The 12,633-nt window shown below is 41.1% G+C and overlaps 1 protein-coding gene across 1 annotated transcript in view; it reads left to right on the top strand.

Moving 5' to 3' along the window:
- Positions 1-10,801, top strand: part of clocka (clock circadian regulator a) — a 29,043-nt gene extending 18,242 nt beyond the window's left edge. Inside the window, exons 14-19 of the mRNA XM_084336580.1 lie at positions 131-292; positions 444-602; positions 1,352-1,564; positions 2,461-2,648; positions 4,558-4,882; positions 6,294-10,801. Of these exons, the coding sequence (XP_084192706.1) occupies positions 131-292; positions 444-602; positions 1,352-1,564; positions 2,461-2,648; positions 4,558-4,882; positions 6,294-6,605 (1,359 nt within the window). The 3' untranslated portion in view covers positions 6,606-10,801. The remainder of the gene's footprint in view (positions 1-130; positions 293-443; positions 603-1,351; positions 1,565-2,460; positions 2,649-4,557; positions 4,883-6,293) is intronic.
- Positions 10,802-12,633: the final 1,832 nt, after the last annotated feature.

Here is a 12,633-nt window from a genome sequence, read left to right as displayed (position 1 = left end):
GGTTTGAGTTAAGATTCTGACTCATTTTGCAGTGGGGTCTGAGAGAATTAGATTACCAATAAAGAGATCTCTCTCTTTTTCCATTCTTAATCTTGGTCTCTTATTTTTTATTTTTTGTTGCCTCCATCAGCACTCAATGACGTCTCAGAACACTGTGCAGACCATGGCACCATCCATGGTGTCACAGCCGCAGCAGCAGCAACAACAACAACAGCAACAACAACAGCAACAACAACCGCAGCAACAACAACAACAACAACAACAACAACAACAGATTCAGCCCAGTGGGCAGGTGAGACGTCGTCGTCATTCACTCCTTCAGTGTAACACACCTCTTAATTTACAACATGGCTTTATCAGTCATATCACATTCAGTTGTAAACACTCTGTTTTGCCGCCACATTACTTCCTGCTCATAAGCCTGTGTCGATGCCCTTTGACAGCCTGTGGTGCCGTTCTCCAGTCAGCTGGATGCCATGCAACACTTGAAAGAGCAGCTGGAGCAGAGGACCAGGCTCATCGAGGCGAACATCCAGCGTCAGCAGGATGAGTTGAGCCATATCCAGGACGATCTGAATAGAGTGCAGGGACAGAACATACAGGTCAGTGTCGGGCAGCATATCCTGTCAGGCCCACGGAGCACTTAACACACAACACACGCTAGCTCTCCACTGGGTCTGAATGCGGCACACTGAGAAGTAAACAAATAGCTTCAATACAGTCCGTTTTTTGTTTGTTTATTATTTGTCAGAACAAAATACAGAATACTTTATAATGAAATGCTTGTTTCTGTATGAGCCCCTGAGAGTGTGCTACATACACTCTGACGTGTCCGACTAAGAGAAAATGGTGCAGCATATGTGAAGTTAAACATTGGCACCGCTTGATGTGATTTTGATTGGGGGGGGTAATTGTGAAAACAGTAATTGTGCTATAAGTAATATGTTTTTTATAACCAGTAGTATGTGTTTGTGAGGTGTTTTATCACAGCTGTTATAGATAGATACTTTATTGCCATTTCAACACATGGTTGATTGGGATTTGTCTCGGTGCAATGCTCATTTCATCATAAAACTGTGGAAAAAACATACAATATAAAAACATACAATATAAAAACATACAAGAATACATACAATGCAATCCCTGAAGTAGAAGTATTTCACAAACATAAAAAAAATGCTACAGTGCATAAAAGAGCTCAGTGCTCCATTTAAAGTGCATATTGCCTTAAAGTGCCTGTTGACTAGTGCTAGCCCTTATAGTACAAAGTGCCTGTGCATTAGGGCTTGAGTTCAGGTGATGGACAACCTCGGGAGACAGGAGTCTTACTGCCGGGGCTTTGTTGTTGCAGATGTTCGTTCACCAAGGAACGGGGGGCCTGAACACGGGCTCTGTACAGTTGGCTCAGGGGAACACGGTGCAGCCAGGGGGCCCCCTCACCATGCAGGGCCAGGTGGTGTCTGCAGGGCCTCTGCAGACCAGCATGCAGCAGCAGCAACACGCTGTCCAGCAACAGCCCCAGCAGCAGACCATCCTACGAGAACAGAACACAGCGCTCACGCAGGTCAGACACATCTCTCCCCCACAATGTTACACAAACATGCATAGACCGCTGAGGAATTTGCATAGTTTCATACTTGCGTAAATGAAACCATTGAACCCTTGGGAGAAGCGTGTATGACCGTTCTGAATGTGTCGGACAGATCTTGCATTTGGAATGTCAATGCAATTTGTGTAGAATGTGATGCCCGGCCCTTGCTGTTTTTTTTTAACTACGAATGAACTCGACACTCACACAACCTTTTCAGTCTTTATAGCCTGATTAGTTTTGAAAACTTTGTTTTTGCGTGCTTCTTCGTCTTGAAGAATTCAATTCTATTCTTCTTTGTCTTTTGTCATCAATTATTGATATTGACTCTCTTCAATGTTATTAACTAAACTAAAAACTAAAACTAATACATTTTAGTATAGAAATTAACTTTAGGGGGGGGCAGGGGCGGGGGGAACTGGAACTATATTGTGTACTTACAAAACAAACAAAACATTTTATGAAAAAATACACAGAAAATGTCTTTAGTTTCAATCTTTGTCAACACAACAAGTGGAGGTGCATAATGTTCCTTGAGACTGGGACATCTACATGACTGTTAGCCGGTTGCCTCCACAAAGTCATGTGTTTGTATCGCACAATACCTTCTGAACTTCTTATATCTGGCCCCTGATAAATACCACCCATACTAAAATAAACAAAACAACAACAAAAATAAAACGAATACGGAAACTAATAAAAGAAACTATTTCTAAACAATAATTTTTTTACTGAAACTAGCAAAACCCACTCTGGGAACTAACTGTAACTAAACTGAATTGAATTTTTATATATTTTTTTTACAAAATAAAACAATAAATAAAATAAAAGCACAATAACCCTGACTCTTCCTTGTTTGTGTTTCATTTCAGTCCCAGCGGTCGTCTCTCACGCTGCAGCCTCAACAGAATGCGTTGCCCGCCTCTCTATACAATACCATGATGATCTCCCAGCCCAACCAGGCCAACGTGGTCCAGATCGCCACCACCATGGCCCAGAATACCAGCCAAAACGCCCCTGCCGTGGCCACATTTGCCCAGGACCGCTCTGGTCAGATCAGGTATGTTTCTGTTTATTTATGATCCAGATTAGTCGCTGGCTTAGAAACAACTATTCTTCCTGGGGTCCACACAAAAGACAACATAAAATATGTCATGTACATCACATGATGTACATTCACACAATTACAATTATCAATAAAAACGATTTAAATCAAATTGGGGAAGAAAAAAAATGTCCCTCACCAGAATAAGATCTTAACATATAGTTATAGTCAGCCATCACCTCAGAGAATATCACATCATATATTGTCCAAACTGATTTATTTTTGAATAATTGCAGTTTTTAATGTATTTTAAAAACGGATTTTACTTGTAATCTGGGTTAAATACAGTGGTAGTCTCTTCCAGTATGTTTATTTTACTACACTTTGTCATGCTGCGCCTGTAGATTTTGCCTAAATTCAGCACGGTCATTCTCTGCCCAATATGTGGGGTTTGCCACAAACAATGAGCTCCCATTGGCTGGTGCAGATTTCTGACAACATGATTAGTTCAGATGCATCACATCAGGGGCGTAATTATGGGGGGGGACACGGGGGACATGTCCCCTGCATGTTTTCAGAAGGCAGTTATTGTCCCCTGCACTTTTTTTACCATCCAAAACAATGTTACACAATAATAAACGGTGATGCGATGCGGCACTATAGGACCACATGGAAATCGGCTGCTTGTTCCATCTCTGAGCTCAGGTCTCTGACGACCTGAGCCATTATCATGCAAAGACAAGTAGCCAGGTGAGCACCTGGCGAGGGACGAGTCGCATTTTTGTGTGGACGCGCTAAGTACCGACCACAATGTCTTTGCATAACAACAGCCCATGTCGTCAGGTGTGCTAAAATACATAGCACCCCTCCCCTCAAAGTTTGGTGTGAACGATGGTCTGTGTGATTGCCATGAAATGCAACAGCATTGCTTGGTGTCTGTGAAATATCTGTCTATGACCTTGTTGTATTTAAAAGCCTCTAGGCTGTTGTTTTATACATTGTAGATAATAAATAGCGCAATCTCTCTGGGTCATCGTGAGTCTCTCTCTCTCTCTCTCACTCACTCACTCACTCACTCACTCACTCACTCACTCACTCACTCACTCACTCACTCACTCACTCACTCACTCACTCACTCACTCACTCACTCACTCACTCACTCACTCACTCACTCATTCTCTCTCTCACTCACTCACTCACTCACTCACTCACTCACTCACTCACTCACACACACAACGCAGTACGCACGTTCCGAGACTCGTGCGGCGTTATGACTTGTCATAAGTGAATTGTATATAGAAACAACTCTCCAAAATTGACTATTGCACAACTGATTGCACAACCCCCCGCGACCTTACAACTATACGCTGCACCGGCCGCAACAGCCACCCTCCGCCACTGACCACACCCCCAAATGTGTCCCCTCCACCATTGAAAACAAAATTACGCCCTTGCATCACATGCTCTGACATTCCTGACATCGCTTTTCTCCGTGGGACCTGTCAAAAAGCGGAAAGTTTGTGTAAAAGCCTCACAGAAAATACAACAACAGATTCGGCTCGAACAAGGGACTAAACACGTTTCGCAATTATGCCACATCAATGTGGAACGCCCTACCCAAAGCTGTAAAGGAATGTGAATCACTACCCACTTTCAAAAACTCTCAAAGAACACCTACGGGAGACTGCAATTCGAAACTGGCCCCTGTAAATGTCCTAACCCAACCCCCTCCAATGTACAGTAAATTACCAAGTATGGTTTTGTCAATATTCCAATGTACAGTTTTGCTTGTACAGTTGTACAGTGAATGTGTAAGGTGAATGGGTGAATGTGAGGAACAAATTCTAAAGCGCTTTGGATAAAAGCTGCTATATAAATGCACCATTTGCCATTTATAACCGATCGTCATCCCGTCTCTCATCAGGTTTCCTGCCGGTTCTCAGTTACTTACCAAGTTGGTGACGGGCAACATGGCCTGCGGGGCCGTCATGGTCCCCACCACCATGTTCATGGGCCAGGTGGTCACGGCCTTCGCTCCCCAGCAGGGCCAGACCCAGACCATCAGCATCGCCCAGCAACCGGCCCAGCAACAGCAGCAGCAGCAGCAGCAGCAACAGCAACAGCAACAGCAACAGCAACAGCAACAGCAACAGCAGCAGCAACAACAGCAGCAACAGGAGCAGCAGGTACAGACGCAGTCCCAGGCCACAGCCATGCAGCCATCGCAGCAGCAAACACAGTTCCTCCAGGTAACATCTACACTGCCGTGTTTGAGCTTCTGTGCAAGGAATTGCAATGGAAATGGTCTTGTGTTCATCTTATCTATCATCTATTTTATTGCACTACTCTTTATTCTGTCTATTTTTATACTCATTCTGTCTGCACTTTATGCATTGCTTTTATTTATTCAGAAACCTGCTAAGTCTTTTATTATTATTTTAATGTGTGAAATCTATCATTATCAATAGGAAATATATTACAATCTTTATTTATTTATTCATATATATATATATAGTTTTAATGACCGATAGATATCTATTAAAAATTTTCCATGAGGTTTTAATATAAATTCTCTTGTATTGTATGCCGGTCTATAATTATGCCAACTTTATGCTCATTTTATGTCTGTCTATTTTGTGTCTACATGTACGAAACAAAATAAAATGAATGAATGAATTAATGAATGAATGAACATCACTGCTGTGAAGCACTTTGGGCTGAAATTCTTGTATGAAAGGCGCTATAGAACATTTATTATTATTACTATTATTATCTATCACCACCCCCATATGACACAAGAGGAAGAGTTGAAATCCTCCTGAAGTAGCCTGGCCTCACTGAGCCTTGTTGTTGTTGTTGTTGTTGTTGTTGTTGTTGTTGTTGTTGTTTTGCTTCTCTTCCAAGGCCCCTCGGTTGCTTCATGCGTCATTTCTATTTCAGCTTTATCTAGCATAAATCTATACAGGTCAATTTTGACCCGTAACACCACAGAGGTTACTATAGTTAATAATATAAAGTTCTAATTTTTTTTTCTTTTTTTTTTGTATACTATTCCAATATTAGTTTATTTTAGTCAGATAACATAATTATCCACTATCTTCACTCTATGGAATATAATGAGTGAATTTAATCAAATGTTTTACTTAAAAATTATGTAATGTAATGAAAATAGGATAAAATGTTTTACTTAAAAATTATGTAGTGTGTAATGTGTGTTGGGCCCATAAAATTAAATGAAAATAGGATTGTATGGTTATAAATGCATAATAAGTTAGTTATGATGTAGTAAAAACAATATTGGATGATAGACATTCATTTTGAGTTTTTTGGACTGAGTTAAATCATGGGTCAAAATGGACCTGCGAACACCATGAACAGAAACGGCTTTCGAACACAACACGAGGGTTAATATAAATTCTCTGCAAATGTTATGCCTGTCTATAATTATGCCAACTTTATGCTCATTTTATGTCTGTCTATTTTGTGTCTACGTCACTGCTGTGAAGCACTTTGGGCTGAAATTCTTGTATGAAAGGTGCTATAGAAAGTTTATTATTATTACTATTATCTATCACCACCCCCAGTTGAAATCCTCTTGAAGTAGCCTGGCTTCACTGAGCCTTGTTGTTGTTGCTGTTGTTGTTTTGCTTCTCTTCCAAGGCCTCGCGGTTGCTTCGTGGAAACCAGTCCACCCAGTTGATCCTGCAGGCAGCCTTCCCACTGCAGCAGCAGGGTACCTTCACTGCCACGTCCCAGCAGCAGCAACACCAACAGCAGCAGCAGCAGTTACAACAGCAACACCAACAGCAGCAGCAGCAGTTACAGCAACAGCAGTTACAGCAACAGCAACAACTTCAACAGCAGCAGCAACAGCAGCAGCAACAACAGCAGCAGCAGCAACAGCAGCAGCAACAGCAGGCCGCTCACAGGGCAGACAGCCTGTCCGACCGTGCCTCCACACAGCCACAGTAACCTGGTTGACAGCCAATCGGGAAGCAGACCGAACCGAACCACAGGTGTGGTTGTGTGTGTGTGGTGGAGGCGGCCCGGAGTTCTGCCCGAAGGCGCGGCGGTGAGACCGTGTGCCTCGGAGGCGGAGGAGGGACTGGATGGATCCACTCCCCTCCCCAGGATCTCTGGCTGCTCTAACTGAACTCCTGAGCACAGAGCGCCACAGAGAACCAGAAGCTGGGCTTGTGGTCGGCCCGGCGGCTTTGGCTCAGAACTCTCTGGGTCGAGGTCTCGTCCGAGGTAACAGATCGGGTGGGGGGTCCGCCCCCCTTCCTCCCTTGGCCCCTGTCTTTGTGTGTTTTTAGTGTATGTGCTCTAGTCACTCTCACAGGATTAATTTATGCAGAGCTGTCCGGGCCTCCATGCACTGGAGCCTCTCAACCCCAAGCTTCAAAGAAGTCCTACAGAACAGGCCACGACACGTTTCGTGTTATGCGTTTTTCTCCTATTATTGTTTTTTTCATGTCTAAAGTAATTATGGGTCAGAAAATATTTTTAAGAATGTCAATGTAGATTGAACTTTTACTGTACAGAACATAAAAGTGTAATATAATATGTAAATACATGGAGAAAAAAAGAAAGATAACTAATATTTTATATGATGCATGAAGATGAAAAAAGCGTAGTCTGTTATTTGTAGCTTTGAATATGCTTTTTTTCTATTATTCTGGGGGGGGGAAGAGAACATAACCTGCTCAATGGCTGATATGTTGGCGGACTTCCTTTCTCCGAGGGGAGGTGTTTATGTTTGTGTGTGTCTGCATAGCAGACGACGCTGATGCTGCTGGACGTGTCACAGTTTGTTTTAATCCTCACTCTGTATTTTCACAATATCCATTTTATCAAAAAGAAAAGAAACCATAGAGACAGAAGATAAGTCTTTAAAACTGAGCATATTTTTAAAGCTTTGTATCACGCGTTCTGAAGCGAGACTCTCGAGATCGGAACTCCGACCTATCGTTTTTATTTTTTAAATAAAGACGACCAAGGTAGACATATATATATATATATCCCATGAAGATATTGCCATGTTGATCATTGCTCTGTCATAAATGCCTCAAAACCTTTGCCATTATCACTCACCTTATCAATTGAAGTAACAGGGTATTGTTTTTTCCTGCCCTCAACCACCACATACAGTATACTTAGAGATCCTTTGAATGTTCTACTCCACTGAGATTTCAACACTTGTTACACCCATAATGCATGCGTGACGCCTTTTTTAAAAGAAAAGGGTTTAGTTCAATGACTAAACTGTTTTAGCCCTTGAATGAATATTCTGAAACACACTCTGTCCCTGTAGATACACCTATCACAGGCTAAGGGATGGCAATTTAGCTTGCTACCCTGCGGCCATCGTATCTCAAGACTACAGTTCTCATCGCTAGAAAGCAACCAAGTAGGAGACTTTAATGGAAATGGTTTTGAGATGGCTGCCAATCGGCACAAAAACCCATAGGTTCCATTCCTGGACAGGATATATGTACCATATTCAATGAAGTATGATATGGTCACCAGTATTTATTTTATTCATAAACATGTTTGCATTACTAGAAAATAAAAGCTTGGATACCGGTTCCAGGAATAGGCAACAGGGGCCCCTCCCGCCCTGCTGAAGGCAGCCAACAGCCTTGGTTATCGTTTTGGTCTCTGCTGCTCGTCTTGTCTTTAAGACATTTCATATATATGATATTTGTACAAAATAATATGTGAATCCCATCCACCGCCATGTCTCCACTCTAAGGAATGGAGACTTAAAGCGCTCAACTAAGGAAGAAAGACATTTGGGCATATTCCCAAAAAAAAACAATTATCTACGTTTGTTCTTCATTGTTAGTAAGTGTGGATAGTATCTTTGAACTATCTACCCATCTCAAACCCCGCCCTCTTTTCTCGATCCTTCAATCATGACTGTTGCTGTCTGAGGAAAGCAACCATTGTGATTGGAGGATCAAGAAAGGAGGGTGGGGCTCAGGATAGGTCTATTGGGTCTTCTGTGTTTTATCTGTGCCAGACTTGGATAGAGGTGCCGGAGGCTGTCATCTTGTTAATATGATAATACGATGACTGCTGCTCATTAAAAGTAACTGTATAGCACTTAATTGCAAATCAAGTTTTATTCGTACACTCAAAAACTGCCCCTGGCAAGAAGACACTTCTCGTTGGTTACTTTACTGCTTTGGGATTTTGGGCCCATGATGGAGCACAAATCCTCTCCCAACAGGTGAAAGTGGCTCCATTTGGGTCCGTCCAGGGAGAGGGGCAATAGTCTAGGTCAGAACATTTGAACAGCTGCCATGTCAGAGTTGACTTGGTGCCCAGAAGCAGATTCACTAAACCTAGGCTCCTGTATGTCGAGGGATAGGTTTCTAATTAGATTTTCTTCCATCTTTATGGATGTTTTCTTACTAATGTAGGAAGGACCTCAACTTTAATTTGTATAGACCATTCTATTGACCATATTCACACAGTGGCCATTTTGCTCTTACGTCATTGCCCATTGTTGGGATTTCTTTCCACCCTGTTCCCTGGGGATCCCAACTCAAGCATGACCATGTGAATATGGTGGCTCACATCAAAGCTATTCTCTAGTATGTTGCAATGTTGCATACACTCCCTTTGAATGTGTTCAGGGAAATACCAGGTTACGGCTTGTGTTTTGGTGCAAAAATAAGTGTCTTCTTTTGTGGTTCTCCGTCTCTGCACTTTAAATATCACAAATGTTTATTGTTTGTTTGGTCACTTACTGGTTTAACATATCAACATATTATCCCTCCTTGGTCTCAAAGTTTTGCCATTTTTGACAATCATCTAGTGTTTGCCCAGCATCCAGCACTTAATGAAAATGCTATTGGTCTCTCTTTTTTGTGGTTTGCATGTTGCTTTGTGTTTTCAAGTTTCATTGGAAGAAAATGGTCAAATGTGTCATATAAAATCGTTGTGTGCAAGTATAAAACTATGTGGATGAGAGGATTGTGTATTCCCTCCAGGAGCTGTTCTCAGCCAATAGTTGGCCACAGGGCTTAACCAGTCAGTGTCTGTATGTTGCAGTATCTCTTATAGCCAAGCCACCTCATTAACGGTTCACATTGCAGTAGGTCACACAATACCCATCTCTCGCTCTCTCGCGTTAAGTCCTTGTCAAGCAAATGGTGCCTCCTGGTGATCGGTTAGCTGTGGTGCATTTACTATACTGTATATAGAGTTACAGTATAGATCTCACTGGGACCTTTTACAAAATTATAAACAGTTTCAAAGGTATTGTGGTGCTATAATGCATACACACTTTGATATCAAATGCACCATAGATTGTGTTTTAATTGGTCAATGTGGCTGTCACTCCGTTAAGTGATCCCACCTTTTTCAAATTATTAACCTGTGCTGCACGCAAACAGCATATTCTGGAGTGGGCTAAGTAGTGCAATACTTGAATGAATGTAATGGAATATCACTAACATCAGTACTTTGCATGAAGAGATGTATATCTGTGGAGAAGTTTGTACAATGTATTTTACAATTTAAAAAGTAAATCATAGAACTAAAGATTATTTTTCTATGGCAAAAGGTAGACCTCAGATCTATTAGACATGTATCACGTCAAACACTGTAATTGCACTGCTGTTCATTGTGCAGACAAACCCAATTATCTAACCCTAAAATAAAGGATTCAAACAAACTGTGACATACACACGAGGGCTATTGAAATAATTTACCCCCCAAATAAAATGTGTTACTTCTGAGCATCTGGTTGTGCAAAAGTGCACCACGTGAATATGGTCAATTGACTTGGTATCTGAATGAAGTGTTGCATCTCCCCAGTGACCTGTGATTCAGTATATATATCAATTCTTCACTTGTGAATACTGAACATTTTCGTTTTTTTCTTTCATTATTAAGGCCACACGAGGATTTCAGCAACCTATTGTTTTTCAAATAATAAAATATTGCAGAGCATTCTGAGATTGCTTGCCCAAAACACATATTTACTGCAGTCAGAGGAAAACATTTGGGAAAAGGTTTGATATCCAACTAAAAGGATGGGCATAGTAAATTGTGCTTCACCTATTGATCACCCAGATGGTGAAATATGTTCTGTAGTTCTGATGTACACACTAGAAGTTCTGAATGTATCGGTGTTCTCTATCATTTCATCTTTGTGTGGCATTCCTGCATGGCTCCTGAAACTGATCATTTCAGTGCACTTGCAAAAAAAGAAAAGAAATCACCTCACACGGTGGCCATTTTGATCTTATGCCATGTTCGGGTTGGGTTCCCTTCCAACCGGTTCCCCAAAAAGGAACCCAACCTGAGCATGACATAGATACTGTAAGAGCAAAATGGCCAATGATATTCACTTTCCTGCCTACTTTGTCAGATGTTTTCATGAGGGCTATTACTCTCTTCACACCAGCTGCTGCCACAGTTCTGTTTACTAGTAGGATGAACCTAATGCAAGGACCTTGGAGCTACAAGTGCTTTAACCAGAATGACACTGGTGGTAATCATAGAAATCACATCAAGAGAACAAACTTTCCACTCACAGCAATGTTACGATACGGGCTTAACTAGTGTGGAAATTATGTTTGACTGTTTCAAAAGGTGCTGTAATATCACAGCAAAGAAGGTGCTGCTATGCATTTATTTCTCAAGCCAGACCATTCTTAAATGATAATATAATGAAACCTTTTAAAGCTAATGTTATCAATCGTTTGCTCCACTTACTCAAAGTAAAATGAAAATAAAGGTATCTTAAGAAAAGCTGTTCCAAGTGTTGTTAAATTTGGTGGCAACTTCAACTGTTTTGATTTAGTTAACTAGAGAAAACAACACAATGATCCAATACCATATTACTCCATGTTCTTTGTCTACCATACCAGCAGCCAAGCTTGACATCGGTCATTTGACCAGATCAAATCAAGGCTATGAACACATTTCTGTGACATTTCCAAAACATTTTGGACTCCATAACAGTTCCAGGCCTGGACAACACAATTTTCAAAGTTTCTGGTTTTCCATGATTAGGATCCTTGACGAAGGTAATTAAGAGATCATTCAAGACATGACTTTTTTTATTCTGCTTTATAGTCAGGCATTTCAACGATCAAATGTACATCTGTATCACAAACAGAATTCAGACATGTTTCACAGCTGGGCACAACTTGTCAAATATTGACAATGTAGCATTACCCTGCACATTTATAAAATATTCCCATTCCATGTATATGGTACCCAACCCATTCCTCTACAGTATTTATACTAAAAAAAAGAATAAAAATTACCAATAATCATAATCTGTGCTCTAAAGTTGTAAATAAATACAACCCACATTTACAAGTATGATGTGATTTAGTGGTTGAGATCTCATGTTTTAAAAGACTTCTAGTGTGTCGGCAGTAAAGTAATGGACTAAGCTATGAAATAATGACCATGGTTCAAAAGGAGGGGAAGAAGCACCTTACACTGCAACATGCTACGATATTCATTCTCCTGCCTACTACGTCAGAACCAGGTAGATGTTTTCATGGTATCCATGCCCAACCCATTCCTAGTCTACAGTATTAGGCAAAAATCGTAATCTCTGCAGTCTCAAGTTGTAAATAAATACAGCCCACCTTAAAGAATGAAGCAACTTAGTGGTTGAGATCTCAAGTTTTAAAAGACTGTCCCTAGTGTGTCGGTGGTGACATGAAGGACTAAGCTATCAAATAATTACTTTGGTTAAAAAAAGAACAAGAAAGAAATGACGTGGTTCAAATATTTCTTCACGACTTCCTCACGTGATGCCTAAAGTTTAACAGCAAATTAAGAAACTGGAGGTGCGTCCGCCAGGAGGTCGGAATGTGGACAGTAACTTCCTGTTGATTCAAGATCCTCATTAGAATTCCGACTGTGCATAATCTGTCTGTTAAAGGAAAACGCCAACATTTAGGGAAATTCCCTGGAGTTAGACAAGAAGATACATACCTTTGTCGTCTCTGTGCGTGCGTTA

Source organism: Notolepis coatsorum (assembly GCF_963971535.1).
Source record: "Notolepis coatsorum genome assembly, chromosome: 2".
Taxonomy (NCBI): Eukaryota; Metazoa; Chordata; class Actinopteri; order Aulopiformes; family Paralepididae; genus Notolepis; species Notolepis coatsorum.
The sequence above is the reverse complement of the archived record's forward strand: the minus strand, read 5'-3'. Positions and strand labels throughout refer to the sequence as shown.